Raw genomic sequence first — 23,364 nt, 5'->3', positions numbered from 1 at the left:
CAAATCATGGGATATTTATTAAGCGTACATATCACTCAAAAGTCTCATGGCGCTGGTGGATGACTCTGAGATGAAATAGATTTGATGCAGTTAGATGTCGAACAGCCATGTTTTCAACTTCCTACGAAAACAGTTATGATCAATTATGGTGCGTAGATGAGGGGGCAGTTTGTTCCAGAACGCTGGGGCAAGGAAGGAGAAAGATCTGCCTCCATTTGTGGTGGTACGAAATCTAGGAGATGCGAGAAGTGCTTAGTTACTGGATCTCAAAGGTCTGCCAGGTTGATACCAGCTTAACTTTTTGGCCCAAAAGCCCGGACCTTTTACGTACATATTCTTATGCGTTAAGCAAAGAATATTAAAGCGTATTTGTTTCCTTACAGGCAGCCAGTGTAGGAGTTTCAGATTGGGTACCGATGGAGATCTTGTGGGAGATTGAGTACCAACCTCGCTGCGGTGTTCTACAGAACCTGCATCCTTGAGAGAAGGTTTTCATTTGTGGATGCCAACAAGGCGTTCCCATAGTCCATACGGCTGATAATGAGTCCCTGGACTAGGGGTTTTCTCGCCTCCATCGGGATCCATTTGAAAACTTTGCGCAAGTTACGCATGATGCCAAAACAGGAGCTGACTGTCTTATTAATGAGGTCTTTCATTGACAATTTATTGTCCATTTGAAAACCAAGATTACGCACCGTTTGTGTTGGAGTAGGACAGGGGCCAAGGCTTGAGGGCCACCAGTCGTGTGACCAGTGCTCATGAGCCCTGCAATAAAGCATTATCTCAGTTTTTCGTCCATTTAGCTGCAGATGGTTGGTGCACATCCATTTATCAATGTGAGACATACAGTTCTTGAAACGGAACTTAGTTTCCATTGGATCTGGACCAAGAGTGATCAGGATCTGAGTGTCGTCGGCATACGACACAACATCAAAGTCATATGATCTAACCACTTTGGCCAGAGGGGTCACGTAAAGGTTGAAGAGTGTCGGGCCCAAAATAGAGCCCTGTGGTACTCCCATCCTGACTGATCTACTACACGAGGTGGTGTCTCCCAACTGTACTATCGTAGTACGATCGGTAAGATAGTTTTTGAGCCACTGTAAAGCCTTTCCCCTGACACCAATCTCCCAAAGCCAACGTTCAAGAATGCTGTGGGAGATGGTGTCAAACGCTGCTGATCTATCAGGACGAGGATAGATGACTGCCCCCTGTCCAATGCAAGTCTGATGTTGTCCGTTACTTCCAGCAGAGCTATTTCGGTACTATGGGCTGCCCTAAAACCCGCTTGTGAGAGGTCTAGCAGTCCCTGGCTCTCAAGGTGGACAACGAGCTGTTTATTGACCAGTGACTTGAGCATCTTACCGAAATGGGGCAACAGCGATTTTGGACGATAATTGGAAAGAAGTTTAGGGTCTGCAGTAGAATCTTTTAGTATGGGCCTGACTCTGGCAGTTTTCCATATTTTAGGAACTTCCGATTTTGACAATGACTTGTTAAATAAATTGGTGAGGCTGTCTAGCAAAGCTGGAGCTATGATTGGAAGGATTCTTGGTGGCAAGGGATCTGTAGGAGAACCCGATTTTACTTTTATGATAGCTTTGGTCACTTCTTCAAAACTACACTGGGTAAATTCTTCCAGAATGTTGGGGGGATCAGAGGCAGTTATGGAAAGATTCCCCGAGACATTGATAGTATTTTGTGGTGGAAAGGAATTATGAATTGCTATGATCTTATCACCGAAAAATTTGGAGAGGGAATCTATCCAGTCCTGAGAGATAGAGGATTGTGTCTGAACAGGTGGAGTAGAGAATTCTTTTAAGATTTGGTAAAGCTCTTTGTTTGAGTTTGCTGCCTTCTCGATACGATTTAGGAGTAATAATTTTTTTGTCTGTCATATGTTTTCCATATACTTGTGGTGAACATCTTTATATGATTCCCGGTCTATAGGGTCTTTAGTTTTTCTCCATTTCCGCTCCGCAGTTCTACAAGAGAGCTTTGCTGACTTTAATTGTTCCGTGAACCAAGGAGCGGCTCGGGTTTTGACTGTAACTCTAGTGAGAGGGGCAATTTTGTCCAGTGCATTAGTTATTGTTCTTTCTAAGGAAATTGCTCTTTGATCAATATTATCATTTAGATTGGGTTGGGTTGAACTGAAGTAGGTAGTAAAAAGAGGTAAGGTGACTTTGCGCCAAGATCTTCGCCAAACTGATTCCTTCCTGGGGACCGAATTGATGGTATGGTCGAAAATGACAAATTTTAATAGGCTGTGGTCCGACCATAATAATGGTAGTGGAGGCTCAACCTTAACCTTATTAGAGTTTGTTAACAGTAAGTCAAGCGTGTGGCCCGCAATATATGTGGGCCCGATTACCAATTGAACTAGTTCCAGGGTGCTGATCTGTATCTGGGTCCTGTAATAATTCCGCGTGGTAATTAAACTCTCCTAGCAAAATGAAATAATCTGAGGCTAATACACGTGGAGCAATTATATCCAGTAGTTTATATGGGAAATCATTTTTAGGGCCGGGAGGTCTATATACTAAAGCTCTTCTACATTTTCCTCCTAACAGACCTTCCATTTTAAAAACACATAGTTCCATTTTGTTCGTGCTTATGATTTCTAAAGAGGTGATGTTCACATCCGGCATAGTGGCTATAAGCAGGCCACCTCCTCTATTCAATTCCCTGTCCACTCTTATTATGTTGTGTTGTAGAGGAAAAGCAGTGACGACATCTGGAGAGGCATGCTCATGCAATCAGGTTTCCGTGATAAAACAGATATCTGGTAATTCAGAGTCAATGAGACTCCATATTTCAACAGCGTGTTTGGGAATGGAACAGGCGTTGAAATATAGTGCTTTTAGTGGTTTGGAGATTTTAGTAAGGTTGGAGTTACATGATACTTGAGTTTCACCAGGAGGAGCTGGTATGTTAGAACATAAGATCTTTTGTACCCCGCTTGTTGTTACAGCTTCTGGTGTGGCTAAGTGTTTAAGAGATAAGTGGTTAAGATCTTTCAGCTCCTGACTTGAGTATTTAAACAGAGTCATTTTGGAGGCTTACTAATTCAGAGGAGGAGACGGGGTAAACTGAATATAAAATAAAACAGGCAGGGGTCGTGGCAGCTGGCAGCGGTCTTGCACGTACAGGCAAAGGCGGGCTTGCCTTCGGCGCGCTGCCGGTGCACCGCTGTGCGCGTCCTCTGCCCAGCCCCGCTTTTTCTAGGGCTAAGCTGGTTGAGAATGCTGGTGTGCTAACTGCAGTTTCGGTCGGCAAACCGGCAGACCGGAAGTGAAAACTGACGCATTCTTGTCCCTCCGCTCAATCGGCACAAGCCATGGCGGACCGAGGACACAGGCGACTACTTTAAAGTGAGTGCTTTCCAAGTTTAAAAGAGTGAATACGGCGCAGATAAAATTGGGGGTGATAGCAGCGCAAAGCTAAAAATACAGTTTCAAGTGTTTCTCAGGCCTAAATAAACACAAATCACAATAATTAAGGGAATTCACATAACCTATAATAGTCAGTTGTAAGAGTCATGCGGTCTGCGCTAGCAGAGTATCCACCGCGCACGTCCACTGCCCAGCCCTGACTTTTGTAGGGCTAAGCTGGTTGAGAATGCTGGTGTGCTAACTGCAGTTCCGGTTGGCAAACCGGCAGACCGGAAGTGAAAACTCACGCCTTCTCGTCCCTCCGCTCAATCGGCACAAGCCGTGGCGGACCGAGGACACAGGCGACTACTTTAAAGTGAGTGCTTTCCAAGTTTAAAAGAGTGAATACGGCGCAGTTAAAATTGGGGGTGATAGTAGCGCAAAGCTAAAAATACAGGTTCAAGTGTTTCTCAGGCCTAATTAAACACAAATCACAATAATTAAGGGAATTGACATATCAATAATCAGTTGTAAGAGTCATGCGGTCTGCGCTAGCAGAATATCCACCGCTTAAACGGTAAGCTCTCCTTTCCCGCTTTCTGCAATAACATTCAGTCACTAGCAAACATGCTCCTCACCCCGTTTACGGACCACTAGGCCCACCTTACTTGATACTTGATACTTGCTGCTTGCTACTTGCTGCTCGGTACTTGTAGTTATGCTGTTTTTCAGGCTCCGTCGACCCCCAGTCTCTCTTGATGCAAATGCAGATGCAAATGCTCAGAGTAGTCGCCAAGTAGCCTCCATGCTGGCTCCTCGCTATTCCAGGTGATGCCAAACTCAGAGTTCCCTCGCCGCTGCTACTCAGTGCCACATGCACCAGAGTAGGCCCCCCTGCAGCTGTGGGGACACAGCCCTCTATCCTTGACAGGCTGGTGCGGGGAATGCAACGTGAGGTGTCGAAGCTTGTGGGGAATTCGATGAGGAGTTTGATGCAAGCGCGGGTTGCACGCCAGTCCCAAATGCCAGTCCCAAACGCCGACGACCTCCGCAAAAAACGGCTCCAAAGCAACGGGAGGCAGCGATGGCAATGAGGAAAATATGGGACGGACTCACTCGCTGTAGACCAAAAAGAAAACTATATGGGTAATTGATTCGTTGTCTGAGAATCTGTATGGGTGCCTGCGTGTCTCTCTGGGTGGGTGGGTAGTGTGTGACTGTGCATAGATGTGTGAGTAGGTAATTCAATGGATGTATGGGTTCAAGAGTGCATCTGTGAATGGCTGTATGGGTGGGTGAGTGTGTGTATGGGTGTGTTGGTGAGTGAATGGATGTCTCAGTGGTACATGTGTGAGTAACTCCATATGTGAAAGGCAGTATATGTGAGTGTTGGAGTATATAAATGACTATATGTGAGAGTGAGTGATTGTGAGAGTGGCTGTATGGATGATTGTAGAAGAGAGTAAGTATGTGTTAGTAGCTGTATGAATAAGTGAAGTGGTGTGTGTATACCTGTATAGGTGAGTAGATGGGAGTATGATTGATTCTTTGCACGACTGACTAGGTGTGTGAGTAACTCTATGGGTGAGTAGTGGTGTGTGAGTGTGTGTATAGGTGCATATGATAGTGCTGTATTGATGAGTAACTGCATGTATGAGTAACTGTATGTATGAATGAGTGGACTTGTGTGTGGACCTAGGAAATCAGTGAGTGGGTATGTAGTAACTGGTATTGGTGTGTCTAATGGTAGTCTGCATTTTAGATTGGGTGTATCAAAGGTTATATTAGGGTGTGAGGAGGTGCATCAGATTTTTAGGTGGATGATGTAATCAGTGATGTCATTTGAGATGTCATCAGGGATGTAATCAGGGATGTCACTGACCTGGACACCCCCGCGCCGCACGGCCACCAGCTGCTGCGTGTGCCCCCATTGCCTTGCCCTCTGCCTCGCTGCCTGCCTCGCTGCCGGCTGCCGGCTGACTCCGCTGTTGTTGTTTTGGTTTTGTTTTAGCCGTCATTTGTGCCTGTTATTATTTTCTTTGTGCCCGTGTTAACGTACTGATCTCCATTTGTGCCTGCTGTATTTTTATTGTTGTTTTGTGCCAGTGTCAGCGTTTTCCTTCCTGGTTGCCCGCCTACCTCGCCGCCCTCCGTCTTCCCTCCCCGCTCCCCGCTTCCCGCCACCACCGCTGACCCCGCCCCTTTTTTCCTTCTGTTCCCTCCCCGCTCCCGCCTCCCAGCTGCTCCGCCCACCCGCGCACTTCGCCTTATATGGCGACCGTGCGAACGCGCAGCGGTCTCGCGCAGCGGACGCGCCGATTGTGCGCCGAAGGCGCGCCAAAGGCAAGCCCGTCTACGCCCGTCCGCGCCTGGACCGCGCTCAGTGCCAGGACCCCTGGCCCACGAGGACCCCGGCCAACCCGCCTGACGTACACCGCCGCCACCCTCATCGCACTCAACACCGGCCGACTCCCAGATTGCCATCAAGCCACACCACGACGCACCCACGGACCTTTCAGCTGCCACGCCTGCAAATTCACCTGCATCCAGACCTGCCTCGCACCAGCAGCCGCCAAGTCGAACACCAGCAGCACCCACCTCAAGTGCATCCTGCTCAACACCCGCTCCGTCCACAGACACGCCATCGAACTCTGGAACCTCCTAGACGCCACAGCCCCTGACGTTGCCTTCCTCACAGAGACCTGGATGAACGCCTCTTCAGCTCCCGACATCGCCATCGCTATCCCGGAGGGCTACAAGATCGTCCGGAGGGACCGCAACGCCAACCAGATGGGAGGAGGCATCGCCATCATCCACAGGAACACCATCCGCATCACGACCAGCACCGACGACACCCTGACCACCGCCGAACACCTGCATTTCCAGATCCACACCGACCCGAACACCACCCTCAGAGGCACCCTGATCTACCGACCCCCGGGACCACGCACACAATTCAGCGAGGACATCGCCGACTTCGTCAGCCCGCACGCCCTCCCCTCCGCCGACTACATCCTCCTGGGGGACCTCAACTTCCACCTGGAGAACAACAACGACCGCAACACCAGCACCCTGCTCGACAACCTCGCCAATCTTGGACTCAAGCAGCTGGTGTCCACCCCCACCCACCTCGCCGGACACACACTCGACACAGTCTTCTCATCCAGCACAGACATCGACTTCAGCCACGCCACAGAGCTACAATGGACGGACCACAGCTGCGTCCACTTCACCTTCAAGAGAAAGACGACCCACCACTACCAGCAACAGGCCGCCCGCAGAAGCTGGAACAAGATCACAGCAGACCAGCTCGCCACCTCCCTGAGCCAGCACCCTCCTGCCAGCTCAGCGAACCCCAGCCAGGCCGCCGACAACCTCACGAAGTGGATCAGCAACTGCGCGGACGAACTCGCCCCGCTGAGGACCCCGCCCAGCAGACCCGGCAGCAAGAAAGCCCCGTGGTTCACCGACGAACTCAAGAGCTCCAAGAAGAACTGCCGAGCCCTCGAGAAAGTCTGGAGAAGGGATCCCACACCGGACAACAGGACCGCCTTCATGCTGGCCACCCGGAAGCACCACCAGCTGATCCGCGCCGCCAAGAAAACTGCTTTCAAGGACCGGCTGGACAACAACGCACACAACTACAAGGAACTCTTCAACATCGTGAAAGAGCTATCTAACCCCAGCGCAGGAAACAACGACATCACCCCATCGCAAGACCTCTGCAACTCCCTCGCTTCATACTTCCACAACAAGATCGCGGACATACACAACAGCTTCAACAACCAACCAACGCACACCAAGACCGAACAACCACCCCTCACCACCACCCTCCACGCCTGGACCCCGATCAGCACCGAAGACACCATCCGCACGATGAACTCCATCCACTCCGGATCACCGACCGACCCCTGTCCTCACCACGTCTTCAACAAGGCTGACGCTGTCATCGCACCCCACCTGCGAGACATCGTCAACACATCCTTCGACACCGCCACCTTGCCTGAGAGCTGGAAGCACGCCGAACTCAGCGCTCTACTCAAGAAACCCACAGCGGACCCCACCGAACTCAAGAACTACCGCCCCATCTCGCTCCTCCCGTTTCCAGCCAAAGTCATCGAGAAGACCGTCAACAAGCAGATGGCCGCCTTCCTCGAGACGAATGGATCCCTCGACCCCTCACAGTACGGATTCCGAGCCAATCACAGCACCGAGACCGCCCTCATCGCCGCCACCGATGACATTCGAGCCCTGATGGACAACGGAGAAACAGCGGCCCTCATCCTCCTAGACCTCTCCGCAGCATTCGACACTGTCTGCCACCGCACCCTAGTACAGCGCCTCAGCAACGTCGGAATCCAGGACAAGGCGCTGGAATGGATCATCTCCTTCCTCGACGGAAGAACACAGAGAGTCCGTCTACCACCGTACAAGTCAGAGGCCACCGAAGTCATCTGCGGCGTCCCTCAAGGATCCTCACTGAGCCCCACCCTCTTCAACATCTACATGAGCCCCCTCGCGGCCATCGCACGCCAACACAACCTCAACATAATCTCCTATGCCGACGACACCCAGCTGATCCTCTCCCTGACCAACGACCCCGCCGCCGCCAGAGCCAACCTGCACGAAGGGATGAAAGAGGTAGCCGAGTGGATGACGACCAGCCGCCTGAAACTGAACTCGGACAAGACGGAGGTCCTCATCCTGGGCTCCTCACCCTCCGCCTGGGACGACTCCTGGTGGCCTCCGCCCTGGGCACCGCACCCAAACCGACAGACCATGCACGCAACCTGGGCTTCATCCTGGACTCCTCCCTCTCCATGACCAGGCAAGTCAACAACGTCTCCTCGGCGTGCTTCAACATCCTACGCATGCTACGGAAGATCTTCTGGTGGATCCCCACCGAGACCAGGAAGACCGTCACCCAGGCCCTCGTCACCAGCCGACTGGACTACGGCAACGCCCTCTACGCCGGTACCACCGCCAAGCTCCAGAAGAGACTCCAGCGGATCCAGAACGCCTCAGCCAGACTCATCCTCGACATCCCACAAACCAGCCACATCTCCGGACATCTGAGAGACCTGCACTGGCTCCCCGTCAACAAAAGAATCACCTTCCGCCTCCTCACCCACGCACACAAAGCCCTACACGACCAAGGCCGAGCTACCTCAACAGCCGAATCAACTTCTACGCTCCCAAACGCCACCTCCGATCAGCCAACCACGCCCTCGCCGCCGTCCCCCGCATCCGAAGAGCGACTACAGGAGGAAGGTCCTTCTCCTACCTGGCCGCCAAGACCTGGAACTCCCTCCCGACCGACCTGCGCCTGACCCAAGACCACCTCTCCTTCAGGAAGAAGCTGAAGACCTGGCTGTTCGAGCAGTAGCGGCACCCCCCCACCCCCAGCGCCTTGAGACCCTACGGGTATGTAGTGCGCTCTATAAATGTCATTGATTGATTGATTGATTGTCATGAATGATGTAATATGTGACGTCATAGTTTGCTGAACTAACTATAACGGCTGAATTTCTCTGGTTTTATATGAGTGAAATGTCCAACTAACTATAACATCCCTGAAACCTGTGGTTTTTTCAGTTAATTTCGAAAGTTTTTTGAATGCTAATTTCTAACTATTGCGTCCCTGAAACCTATGGTTTTTTCAGTGAATTTCAAAGGTTTTTTAAATGCTAATTTCTAACTATAACGTCCCTGAAACCTGTGTTTTTTTCAGTGAATTTCAAAGGTTTTGTAAATGCTAATTTGTATCTATGCCTACAGAGCTAGGACATGTGCAGAAAGAGGAAGAAAGGCGCAGAAAGAAGCAAGAGAAATGCAGAAAGAGGCAACAGACGTCCAGAAAGATGAAGAAAGGTACAGAAAGAAGCAAGAGATGTGCACAAAGAGCCAACAGAGGAGCAGAAAGAGGCCTCTTGCAAAGTTATCCTGTGCCTCCAACTTTTTGCTGACGGGTACTGGTGGTAACTGACTCTGACTAACCAGGCCCGGAGCCAGTGCTATGCTAAGAGACACTTAGAATACAGTGAAAACACGTGCATACACTAGGGTACACTATGGGTTGGGGTACCCCTGTGATTGGCATGACCTCCCCTGTAAAGCCCTAGTACATAATAGGGCAGGGGGTTAAAACTACCTCTAACTAAGAGGTGCAGAAGGAGGCAGGAGAAGTGCAAAAAGAAGCAACTGAGGTCCCGAACAATGCAAGACAGGTACATAAAGAAGCATGGAAAGTTCAGAATTAAGCAACAGGGGTGTAGAGAGAGGCAAGAGAAGTGTAAAAAGGAGCAAGTGAGGTGCAGAAAGAGCCAAAAGAGGTGCAAAAAGAGGCAAGAGAGGTGCAGAAACAGGCAAGAGAAGTGCACAAAGTGGCAAGAGAATTGCTGAAAGAAGCAACAGAGGTGTAGAAAGAAGTAAGAAAAGTGCAGAAAGAGTCAAGTGGGATGCAAAAACAGGCAGGAAAGGTACAGTAAGAGAAAATATGAGTGCAGAAAGAGACAACAGGGGTGCAGAAAGAGGCAAGTGAAGTGTAGAAGGAGGCAAGAGAACTGCAGAGAGGCAATAAAGGTACAGAGGTTAGTGAGATGTAAAAACAGGCAGGAAAGGTACAGAAAGAGGGAAGACAAGTGCAGAAAGAGACAAGGATGCAGAAAGATGCAAATGAGGTGCAGAAAGAGGCAACAGACGTGCAGAGAGATGGAAGAGAACTGCAGAAAAAGGCAAGAAAAGTGTAGAATGAGGCAAAGAAGGTACATGTCAAGTGCAGAATGAAGCAACAGGGGTGCAGAAAGAGGCAAGAGAGGTGTAGAAAGGGGCAAGTGAGGTGCAGAAAGAGCCAACAGAGGTGCAAAAAGAGGCAAGAGAGGTGCAGAAACAGGCAAGAGAAGTGCACAAAGTGGCAAGAGAATTGCTGAAAGAAGCAACAGAGGTGTAGAAAGAAGCAAGAAAAGTGCAGAAAGAGGCAAGTGGGATGCAAAAACAGGCAGGAAAGGTACAGTAAGAGAAAAGATGAGTGCAGAAAGAGACAACAGGGGTGCAGAAAGAAGCAAATGAGTTGCAGAAAGAGGCAACAGACATGCAAAAAAAGATGGAAGAGAACTGCAGAAAAAGGAAAGAAAAGTGCAGAAAGAGGCAAAAGAGGTACCTAAAGAGACACCAGGGGTGCAGAAAGAAGCACGACAGGTGCAGAAAGAAGCATGGAAAGTGCAGAATGAAGCAACAGGGGTACAGAAAGAGGCAAGAGAGGTGTAGAAAGGAGCAAGTGAGGTGCAGGAAGAGCCAACAGAGGTGCAAAAAGAGGCAAGAGAGGTGCAGAAAGAGGCAAGAGAATTGCTGAAAGAAGCAACAGAGGTGTAGAAAGGAGCAAGAATAGTGCAGAAAGAGGGAAGTGAGATGCAAAAACAGGCAGGAAAGGTGCAGAAAGAGGGAAGACGAGTGCATAAAGATAGAAGAGAACTGCAGAAAAAGGCAAGAAACGTGCAGAAAGAGTCAAAAGAGGTACATAAAGAGACAACAGGGGTGCAGAAAGAAGCAATGAGGTGCAGAAAAAGGCAACAGACGTGCAGAATGAAGCACTAGGGATGCAGAAAGAGGAAAGAGAGGTGCAGAAAGAGGTGAGAGAGTTACAGAAAGAGGCAAGTGAAGTGCAGAAGGAGGCAAGAGAACTGCAGAGAGGCAATAGAGGTACAGAAAGAGGCTAGTGATGTAAAAACAGGCAGGAAAGGTACAGAAAGAGGGAAGACAAGTGCAGAAAGAGACAAGGATGCAGAAAGAAGCAAATGAGGTGCAGAAAGAGGCAACAGACGTTCAGAAAGATGGAAGAGAACTGCAGAAAAAGGCAAGAAAAGTGTAGAAAGAGGCAAAACGGGTACATGGAAAGTGCAGAATGAAGCAACAGGGTTGCAGAAAGAGGCAAGAGAGGTGTAGAAAGAGCCAACAGAGGTGCAAAAAGAGGCAAAAGGGGTGCAGAAACAGGCAAGAGAAGTGCACAACGAGGCAAGAGAATTGCTGAAAGAAGCAAGAGAGGTGTTGAAAGCAGCAAGAAAAGTGCAGAAACAGGCAAGTGAGATGTAAAAACAGGCAAGAAAGGTATAGAAAAAGAGGGAAGGCGAGTACAAAAAGAGACAACAACGGTGAAGAAATAAGCAAATGCGGTGCAGAAAGAGGCAACAAACGTGCAGAAAGATGGAAGAGAATTGGAGAAAAAGGCAAGAAAAGTGCAGAAGGAGGTACATAAAGAGACAACAGGGGAGGAGAAAGAAGCAAGACAGGTGCAGAAAGAAGCATGGAAAGTGCAGAATGAAGCAACAGAGGTGCAAAAAGAGGCAAGAGAGGTGCAGAAACAGGCAAGACAAGTGCCCTAAGAGGCAAGAGAATTGCTGAAAGAAGCAACAGAGGTGTAGAAAGAAGCAAGAAAAGTGCAGAAAGAGGCAGGTGAAATGCAAAAACAGGCAGGAAAGGTACAGAAAGAGGGAAGATGAGTCCAGAAAGAGACAAATGAGATGTGAAAACAGGCAGGAAAGGTACAGATAAAGGTACACTTGTTATATTAGGCCCTGCTGCCTCCCTGCACCACTGTGCAAACGCGCCCCCTGGAGCTTTGTAAGTTGGGGGATTAAGTCTCTTTAAATCCTGTGGGTCCCTGGGGACCAACTAGCCCACCAGGTACCTTCAGTAAGCGCCACAGAGCTGCGTTGCAGAGACGTGCTCTGAGGCCACAACCCTTTTTACACCACGCTGCAAACACGGCTTCCGGCGCACTGCTGCTCGGAGGATGAGGTCCACTTGTGTCCTGAGGTCCTCAGAACACAAGAGGACCTCATCACCCCACTATATATACATATAGAAAAGAAAACAATTCCCTTTCAGGCATAGAGTACCGCATAAATTATGCAAAAAAAGAAGCAGTGAACTCTGGGTAGTTCTCAAGGTTAGGTAGAAGGCAGCTCCATTATAGAGCACTCTCAACACCAGTGACACTCTAAGTTTGCTCACCTCAAATGTCTGCTTGTATATCAAAGTCTTTAAGCGTAGGATTAGGGCAGTGCCATCCACGCCTAGGTTCTGACCGCCTTATTACAATGTGACTGATCACTGTTTGGTCGCATACTCCCAGTTCTCAATGGGAGCTTAAGCTACGGCCGTAAACCGGTCGTAATGCAGGCTCCCATTGAGAAATGGGTGTGTGTGTAAACCCTGCACCCTGTGGATGGCACCCCATTTTGCCTGCCACACAGTGCAGGGATTTACAGGTGGGCACCCTAGATACCCCCTTGGCCACCAACCGTAGGCCATGGAGGCAAGCACGGCCCCCAAAGTTGCTTTCCGACACCGATATCATAACCCCAATGGCAGAAACGCCGTCCATAGGGGATTATGGTGTGATTCCAACCTGCCGGGAGACTCTTAGAGCAGGTCAGAAATGCGTCGGGATGACCGGCTGGTTTACGCTCCGACTGCCGATATCGTAATTTGGTGGTCAGACCGCAAACCAACTGTGTCGGTCATAAAGTCTCCGACCGTGTTCAGAAAGCTTCCAACCAACATCGTAATGATGTCCTAAGTGAAGTAAGTTGCTAAGCAAGGACTATGTACCCAGGATGACCCAAAAATTAGAGCATTGTATAAAAAGAAAAACATAATTAAATCATCCTCCATACATTTCTCCCTGGTTAAGGTCAGTGGTAAAATGCATGTGAAACCAACTTCTTTCTGGAGGGGGAGGATGTGGTGCAGCGGCCAGAGCTGCAGATTCGAGAGGTGGGAATTGGGGTTCCAGTTTCTGCATCAGCTCAGCACTCTGTGAATCACTTCATCTCCCCATGTGCATGGACAGCACCTTGATACCCTAAAGGGTGATAAGCTGCACCATATAAATCTGCAAATTTAATTCCCAAAGTAATTAGTAGTTGTAATAAATTGGATTGTTGATTAAGGGGGGGTAGAAATCCCACAACCCTCACCAGGGTGAACCACAGAAGTCACTAAATTAACTTGTGCTTAACCTCCTGTTAGCTTGGCACAAAAGCAGTCAGGCTTAACTTAGAGGCAAAGTGTAAAGTATTTATGCAGCACACAAGTAATAAAGTGAGAACACAATACAATAAAAGATCAAAACCAATTTAGAAATATAGAGTACATTTGAATAAATAGAATGATAGCAGAACAATGACAACCCAATCAGTAGAACAGGAAATTCAACACTTCAAAGCTTTCGGTAAAGATATCACCTAAAAGCACAAAGTACCACTCGCAGTCATCTGGCCATGTTAGACTGGGGAAAAGTCACAAGTTCAGGATGACAGAGTGGATCAGGGCCTGGAAAAGGGACCAGGTTAGTCCTCCTGAAAATGTTACCTTCTCAAAGTCCGGCACACAGAGTTCCATTTGCGGTGGAGGAAGCCACAAGGAACAGGGAGAGCGTTGCAGATGGTCATTGGTGTAGTGTGAAGAGCAGATCGGGAGTGACAGATGGTCACCGATGAAGCGCGAAGAACTGGTCAGGCATTGTGGACCGTTGTTGCTGGAGCTTTTGGTCACCATGGGCTGTTGTTGCTGTAGAGCGAAGTGCATATCTCAGGCTGACAGTCGAAGCTTGTGGTCGCCATGCATTGGCGGTCTTTCCAGGGAGGGCAAAGTCTCACCATGAGCTAGTCCATTTGAAGTCACAAAGAGCCCAAAACATTAGGATTTCTCATTTTTTTGAAGAGGAGTGCACTTTGATGCCAGCGAAGGGTCCAGGACTTTGAGAAGCACCTCTTAAGGATCAGAGACTCACTCTAGCAAAGGCCAGCAAGGCACAGGCAAGTCTAGTTGCAGGTCTAGGCAGGTCCACTTGCAACAGGTCAGCTGGGCAGTTACAGGGAGGCCTCTGGAGCTAGTTGTGTCCCTGTAGCTCAGACAACAGGTCGGCCAACTGAGCCTTGGAGTCTTCCAGGTAGCATGGGATAAAGGGTACATTTTCAGTCATTCTTCTTAGACAGCAAGGCAGGCATCAAGCAGCAGGTCAGTCCTGTTGGGAACAAGGCAGGTCTCAAGCAGCAGGGCAGTCCTTTGCGGAAAAGGCAGTCTGTCTTCTGTAATGTCCACAGATCCAGGAGTGTAATGAAGATGTATTCTGAGGATCCAATATTTATAAACAGTGCTATCCTTTGAAGTGAGGGATTCCCTCGACTAACCCCATATCTGGTTCTGGAAAGTTCATCACTTCTTTTGTCAAGACTCCAAAAAGTCTCGGGTGACACATGACTGGTGTCCTGGTCCTTTGTGTGTTCTGGAGGCAAGACCTTTGAAGTATAAGTGGTTCAGGTAACAGCTCTGCCCCCAGCTATTGGGTATATGTATGACATTGTTCTGCATTCTGTCCATCAACTGTTGTTTTTGCATTTGTCACCCCGAGTGGGATGGGTATGCCCAGACATGGGTCCTGTGCTCTCCATGCCACTGGAATCAAGCTATCCTGGCTGAAGAGGGGTGAAACCCCGAAGCCGGTCCTAGGATGCTTGTTTCCAGTCCCGGGAGGGCCTGGCTTGGCAGTTCGGGCTGGACTGTTCCCATGAGGCACAGGGTCAAGACTGGTTTGCATATGGCCGGGTTCAAATGGGAATGGCATGGTGAGCAAAAAAACAATGGATTTAGGCCCAGTTCTCTGTACTGGGGTGAATGTATGACATTGTTCTGCATTCTGTCCATCAACTGCTGTGTTTCATTTGTCACCCAGCTATCCTGGCAGCATGGCCCATATAGCTCACACCTAGTTCTCTTTTTTGTCACTGTCTGGGAGCAATACACAAAGCCCAACAGCAAAGCCATTAACAGTCATGTGACCCAAGACACTGGCAGAAGACACAGATGGTTAAAATAAGTAAATGCCAACTTTCTAAAAGTCAAATTTTCAGAATTGTGACTTAAAATCTAACCATTAAAGAGGATTTTAAATTACAATTAATTTGAGTGTAAACATGAAATCAGTCAGTCGACATCACTTTGTTCGGTTAATTTTAAAACCATAGAAGTATACTGCATAAAAAAGTAGGGGAATCGTTAAAAACATATACATATTTTATTAAGAACATAACTTTAAGCCCTAAAAACATCAGAATAAAAATAATTTGCCATCATTACAAAGGGTCGTATATCTTACATATTTCTTTTAAAACTTGATCCTATATTCCAAAAACCTCAACCTAAAATCATTAGCCATCATTACTGTATGAGAACCAACTCGAAACAACTTCAGAAACACCTGTTTTTCCTTTCTCTAACAGCAACAACTAAAAAACTGGCAATATTAAAACATTCCCATGGGTTATTTAACATCTGTAAATATATTAATGGAGGCCTTGCCTGCAGAAAACCTTTTTATTCCAATATTGATATTAAAAAACGTTTGCAAATTTGATGATAATGGTCAAAAAACATTATAAAATGCAAATTGTTCTGGGTGGAGAATTTATTACAAGGGCCCAAATCTTTCATCTTACACCACCCCTGTGGTTCTGTAAAAACAAAATGCAAAAGGTTAAATCTAAACCTTGTTAAAAGAAGGCAGTTCAATGCTGGAGATGTTTCAATAGAAATCTTTACCTGTTCACAATCAAACGTTAGCACTTATTAAATGTTTTAAATCAACCCAATGTCATTCTATGGGAGAGGTAGGACTTACAGCATTGAAAAATATCTTTAGGAGTTATTCACTACCTGGGCATGTATAGATTATTCCACATGTTTTATTTTCTAAATACAATGGACCCTGCCATGTGGGCGTTTTAGGACCTACCTTAATAGAGAAGCATATGTATTAAAAAGGGAAGGTTTAGGTCTGGATAAAAGGTTTATTTTGCCATGTTGAAATGGCTGATTAAAACTACACTACAAGTTGCTGTGGCTGACCCTAGTCATGTTTTAAATGGCTACTTTAGTGAAAGGCACAATGAGTGCTGCTGCCCATGAGTAGCATTTAATGAATAGGGCCTGGGTACCTGTAAGGTTTTATGCTAGGGACTTTCAAGTCAATTAAATATACCAATCAGGTGTAGACCTATTTTATCATGGTTTAGGAAGAGATCACAAGCATTTTAGCCCTGATTAGCACTGGTAAAGTGCACAGAATCCTAAAAGCCAACAAACACTGGTTAAGGAAAGTAAGGGAGTGTAGACATAAAGGGTCTGTTAAGAAGTTCTGCGGTGCATTGCCAGGTCCACCCCGCCACACCACCAAACGCATGTTTGGGCCACCTGCCAGATTACGAGTATTTCTCGGGTCTGGCGGGCTTTTTTGGGACGTTCCCACAGCAGTGCCCTGAACATGGGCACCAGAATTGGCACACCAAAAACAGTTCCTGCATGGCATGGACTGTAAAGTCAATGCCGTGCAGGAACTTTGGTGCTTGCACACAGAGGGGCACATATTGTGCCCGTTGCATGAACCCCAGGGCTCAGATGCATAAGGGGGCCCTGTAGGGCCCTCTTTATTTCCTCTCTGCCACGGTTTTCATCGAGTAGGAACTGATATGAAAATTGTGGCGGAGAGGAAACTTGTAATATGCTTGGCTGGACAGCGGCAATACCACCAAGCATATTGTGACCTCCTGACCACCACAACACCCTGGCGGCTGCGGCGTGGCAATGGCGGTACAACCGCCCTAATTGTAATAGTGGTCAAAAGAATGCCACAGACGGGCCCCATGAGTCTGACAGTCCGTGGACTGCCAGACTCGTAATGAAGCCCAAAGTTCGTGGTGACCCTGAAAAGAGGGCCGGGTCCAACAGTATTGTTGTCTCATTATTAGAACACAGCTATGCCCGAAGTAGAAGCAGTATTTCTTTATGCACAGCTTTTCTGCAACCAACTACTTTGAACATAATCTCATTTATATTTGTTTTTTCCGTGTTTAAATTTCCAGGTTTGAGTCAACTTTTGCTAAAAGGATTTTGGAAGCCTTCAACCTCCTGGACTCAAACTGACCCTTTACTTGCATATCGCCAATTTAGAAGCTGCACATTTTATAATGAAGAACTCAGCGATGAATGCCTAATGAATATTTATGGTACCGGGTGAGTTTTATATCATGGCTTCATGGCTAGATCTGAAGTAACCAGAGGTGGACAATGGCTAATTCTGCTTTATAACTGTTTTTTTAGGACAATGCTCAAAAAGTAGATAGCTACATTTTTCTGTACAATAACAACGCCTTTATAAAAAGATTATACGTAATGTAATTCAGTAATAAATCTAAGACTTGCCACACAAAGCACAAATATTAGTGGGATTATGTCTCGGAGCATGCAAATTTAATTAGACCTGCTTGGCTGGTGATGTTTTGTGTACAAAAATAAAAATGGATCATGAATGGGACTCAGGGTCGGCACACACACATACTGATCCTTTAGCCAAACCTGCTACTGGTAGCCAAAGCATAAATGTGAAAAACCTTAAATGGCAGATGAATTAAAACTTTGCAGTCTAGGGGTGAAGGGAAGTGGGGGCAGACGAGCCTGTGGCCTAGGTGGGAAAGTTGGCTGTGTCCTGTGCCTGGTGCCCTGGTCCCAGGACTAGGTGCCAGGCAAAAGTGCAGGCTCCACCTACCTTCACAGGGGATTCTTAGAACTCGTTAGCCAAGAGGAGCTCCAGACCGCTTTCTGATCTGGTGCCACCCTGCCTTGGATAGGGAAGGTGACTCTGGTCAGTGCCTAGAGCCTTGGGCTGGGGCATCCAGCTGCCAGCCAATTGTCCTGTCTCCACGTGTGCCTGGTCAGAGCTTTCCACTTTGCCAAAGCAGAGGAGCACTTCCAGGGCCTGCAGGACCTTGAACTGGGTACTTTGCAATGCATGCCCCAGAGGAATGCACGACGCAGCCTTCTGGAAGACTGACACATTGCCCGGTCAGAGCTTTCCAGGTCTGCAATGCAGGAAAGTCTTCCCTGGGACATAGGAAGCCTCTCATGGGCACTTTGTAACACAGTGGGATGACAAATGGAGCCCAGGCCCAGGGGCCATCACCTCTGAGTCTACTAAAGCTCTTACAGCTGACCTAGTCAGAGCTTTCAACTCAGACGAAACAGTGTAGCTTCCGCAGGCCAACAGAGCCCTGCCCTGGGCACTTTGAGAGACTGCAGACAAGCAAATAGAACGATGGCCCAGAGAACCACACCCAGGGACCTGCTAGAGGCCTGACCAGGAGCCTGGTCAGAGCTTCCATCCAGGTGAAGTGAAGCCTTCTCTGACCCTGTGGCACCCCATCATGGACAAATTAAAACACAGCATGCTGGCAAACGGAGACCAGCCCAACGGAACCAAATGACAAGAGCAACTGGAGTTCTAGGGAAGGCCCTGTCAGAGCTTTCCAACTTGACAAAGCAAAGGAATCTTCCATGGCCTGTGGTTACACTTACTGGGCACTTTGTGATACAGTGGGTCAGCAAATGGAGCTAGGCTCAGGGGACTGCCCCCTTGGGCCTGTTAAAACTATGACCAGGGACCAAATCAAAGTTTTCCACCCCACTGAATCAGGGGAGATCTCCTGGGGCCTGTGCAATTCCTTACCGGACACTTTGTGACATAGCAGGCCTGCAAATTACACCCTGCTGGAGCTCTGTCATAGGGACAAGTCGGCGCTTTCCACTCTACTGGAGCAGAGACTGGCTATTTGGGAGCTTGTACTGGGTGGCCAGGGCCCTTGCACTGTCTGGGAAGAACAATCAGATGAAAATTAAACTACTCATACTCTCTTCCTGCTAATCTAGAGTAGGGTCACTAGCCTTCTTTGTAATCAGTGCACACTGGAAAAGAGGGGGGCATTTGAGTGAATATATCCAACCTCCTGGAGCCCTGGCTGGACTTTAAGCTTCAAATTACCCCTCATCTGGACTTAATTGATAGCCTGGCCACCTATTTTCACCATGCATTCCTATCACACATGACCAGATAACCAGATTCAGGGGACGGCCATCTTGTTGCATTATGTCCTCAGAGTGAGATTTATAGCTTTCTCTGAAGGGGCCAGTTTGGCACACAGAGACACTTCAGGCTGGGAGTTTGCAGTCAGGGCTTGGTACAGACATAGCCAGGTACAGCGAGGCCTTATGCAGCTCTTACTGGGGCCCCTATCTTAGCTTTTCATTCTGGTGCAGCAGTGGAGACCTCCCAGGACAGTAGTCCCAGGTGCTAATGAGATTACATTCCTCTGCTTTCTGGATCTCTGACCCGGGGCACAATCAAAGCGTTCTACTCTGCTGAAGCAGTGGAGCCTTCCCAATGACTACAGAATCCTGGCTGAACACTTTTTGACATAGCGGCCCACTCAGATCTATCGAATTTGTCACAGCAGGGGAAGCCTACTAGTGCCTGCAGAATCCCATTATGGTCTTTTTGTGACACTGTGGCCCAATGAATGGAGCCTAGACCCAGGGGATTGACCCTCTGGTCTTGCTGAAGCTTTAACTTGGGGCCTAGTCATAGCTTTCCACTCTGTTGCTGGTGCACTTGTACTGGATGGTCAGGGCCCTTGCACTATCAAAGGTGAACAACTGGGTGAAAATCAGGTCACATCATACCCTCTGCTACTAATCTAGAGCAAAGTCACTAGCCTTTCTTGTAATCCATGCACACTGATTAACAGGTGGAAGCTTAAGCATATGTAAAAGAACTCCTGGCACCCTGGCTGGTCTTGAAGCTTGACATGAACCCTCCTCGGGGCTTCCATGGCAGTTCGTAATTCTTAACACCCAGGAATCACATTGTTTATGTATTCATTTTATTAAATTCAAAATGTTATCAGTGATGTTGATGCAACAAATGTTGCATGCACCTGGGCTTGATAAATGCTCTCGTGGTGCAATTTCAAACATCCCTAGTATGCCTCGACTGGACTTTAGAGTTATCATTATTATTCCCAACTGTGACATCTGGAGTGCCATCATATATGCTATGAAATCCCAAGGTTGTCACAGCACAGAGCAGATGCCCCATGGCATTTGATCTAGTGGATATCACAAGACTTGATGCTGGTTAAGAGTTGATCCATTTAACGTCAAAAGAAGTAATACTTTGCCCCACATGACATTGCAGGAGGGGACATCAAGAAAAAGGGTACACATTGCTGGAATAAAAAATAACGTAACTTTTAAAGACCTCCATAATAAACAAGGATATTCTATATCTCTCTAAAGTGAATGCATAGATCATTTATTGTTGTTTACTCACTCAGATATCACTTGAATAATTAAGTTGTCTGACGGTGCAGTATTGATATTATATATTATATTGATATATTATTGTTGAGAGAAATTTGAGAAAACTGAAATGTTTTATCAAGGGAATGCATCATGAAGAACCACCCAAAAAGGTGAAGAATATTATGTTTAGGGCAAGAAAGAGAGGGATATGCTTCGCAGATAAACCTAGGTATGTGATTTAATCATTAGTAAGCCAACCATTATGTGAGAATATTGGTAGGAGTTGGTGTTATGTATTGGTTGTGACCTAAGTGTTTAAGGGACTTCAGGCTGTTATTGTATAAGAACATTAATCCAAGTGGTATGTACATCAAGACTGATTAAAATAAGATGTTTGGGGAAAGGATCTACATATGGGAAACATAAAGTAGATGTGGGCGCTACCATAGAGAGAAATGAGAAATAAATGTGTACTTATGTTTACGAATCTTCCCAACTAAAAAGAGCAAAAACACCATTAACACACCGAGCAGCAGGGGAATTAATCTCAAATTATGATTCTGTCTAGGTTAAGATCTTTTACTTCAGCATGTCATTCTGAAGCTAAATTAATGAGTTGATTACATGTGGCCCATTTGATTTAACAAAATACTTTGCACAATGTTTATTGAATAATTTGCACAACTATTAGCTCAAAATTGTTAATTGACTAAATTGTCAACCTTACTAAATGAAGCCTACTCTTTAATATGTAAGTCTAAATAAATACAATTTTGCAAAACAGTTATGATTTCATTTGCATTAAAGTTAATAAACATAGGTCTTTTAGTCTTTGATCTAGGATCTGAAGGAGTGAGTGATGGTCTCTGTTAGAAATTGTGTTACTGGTTGGGGTGATGAAACCCTAGGGCAGATCCCTTTCTAGGACGTAATCCCTCACTCACCAAAGGTGACAAACTTCATCATAGGGATTCTCCTCCCAAAGGAAACCACTAGTTCCTTTGAGGGCTACAACCCCCTCACTGTGAGGGAGGAGCTCTGGGATGTTTTGTTGGAGTATAAAGGGTATCCTAAACCCACCTATGATGAGCCAAAAGTATGAGTGAAGTCAAAGCGCAAAATAAACAATAATGTGGAACAAAAGTGAAAAATCAAGTGAATTCTAAAACTGGCTATGAGGCATAGAACAACAATTTTAATAGAGATATGCCTGCTGTCAGGATTAAAAATGCAGTGCACAAGCGGTATGGATTTGAACCACTATGGTGTGATGATAATTGGTCAACATGTTTCAGCCTATATGAACCATACTCGGATCAGACTTTCATCAGGACCTTAAACAATTGATGCTGCTGCTGAGATACAGTGAATTGTTAGTTCAAACAAAAAAAGGATACTGAAGAGATGGTGTCTGAGGTCCAATATTTATATCTGGTGCCTCCACTGAAGTGGGAGAAACTTCTAGAGGTTTCCCTTTGAAGTGCTTAGGTTTACTGCCTCCCCTTTCCTGACTCCAGACTAACTGCAGAGGTTATGCAATCCCTGTGTGTGAAGGCAGAACACACTCTATTCAGATATAAATGTGGCTGTGCTTAACTCCGCCCTCCCATCCTGCCAGTGACAGCCCATCCAGGTACACCTAAGCTCTCTATTGGGTGCTGCTGTCTAGGAGGAATGTATAAATAGTAACTGCCAATTACACAAAGTCATGTGACCCAGAGACAGGCTGCAGGCCCTAAAGGGGTATGGTAGGAAAATGCCAACCTTCTAAAAGTACAAAAGGAAGGCTAATGCAAAACACCTATCAGTCCCAGGATGCAACCACCTCCGTACAGGATGATAAAATCACCGTGGACCCGGAATTCACCAATTTCAACCATTTTTTGCAATATTTTTATTGTTATGTAGAAACAGTAATTTCGATTTTCAAGTGCACGTAAAATGCCAATCCAGGACTTTTCTACAGCATGTCAAAATCACCAGTTCCATGATTGATGCAAAGTTTTTAAACCCAATTCATTTAGGGCTGAATCGCCCTTCTTCATGGGTAACTACAATGTAGGAAAGAACAATGTGTCAGAAGCGTTTTAAATACCCAATTGTTGACAATTTATACGAAGAGTTCTGCGTGTCTTTTGAATCTTTAAATACTTAACACACCATAACCCCATGACTGTTCCGTTTGTCCACCCAACAAACAAACTTCCCCCTACCCTTAATGAACTGCAATAAATTGAGAATAAAAAATAAAAAATCATAATACAGCCTGTCATGGCTCAAATTTAAACACATTTAAAAACGTGCTTAAAAGCATGTGCTCCAATTGTCTAGCACCTCCTACCTTCAAGTTTCAGACTGATCACACAGAGCGGCCGCTTTATGAGTTGTTCGTGCTTAAACGCAGCAGTGCCCCTTTTGCTTTTAATATATCAATGTAACGCCAATTCTAAAACACATGTTTCTCCACTGCGTGCAACCATTGAAAGAGAAAAAATACCCACAAGTGACCGATTTAACATAAGAAACACTGTGAAAAAACCTCATTGCAACATAATTAAATACATATAAGAATAAAAATTTCAGCACTCTCATTAAAACATGCGCATTAACACTTCGTATTGTCAACATTGTACAATAGCTGTTTCGAAATTTAAAAAGCGCTCTCAGTAATGTTTTCTCAACAAACAAAGTCCATCATTTGACAAATGTCAATCATGTTGCAATCAAGTTTGTCTCAGCGTTAATGTAGACCTTGGGTGCTGGGCAAATAGAAACACCCCATTCTGTCACAAGTGAATAA

The 23,364-nt window shown here is 46.7% G+C and overlaps 1 protein-coding gene across 1 annotated transcript in view; it reads left to right on the top strand.

Moving 5' to 3' along the window:
• LOC146790122 (UPF0764 protein C16orf89 homolog) overlaps positions 1-23,364 on the top strand; it is a 575,747-nt gene that overhangs the window by 157,197 nt on the left and 395,186 nt on the right. The window contains exon 3 of the mRNA XM_085630170.1: positions 17,294-17,444. Coding sequence (XP_085486296.1) covers positions 17,294-17,444 — 151 coding nt within the window. The remainder of the gene's footprint in view (positions 1-17,293; positions 17,445-23,364) is intronic.

This window comes from Triturus cristatus, chromosome 10 (genome assembly GCF_964204655.1).
Source record: "Triturus cristatus chromosome 10, aTriCri1.1, whole genome shotgun sequence".
Taxonomy (NCBI): Eukaryota; Metazoa; Chordata; class Amphibia; order Caudata; family Salamandridae; genus Triturus; species Triturus cristatus.
This window is presented reverse-complemented; position numbering and strand designations above follow the sequence as displayed.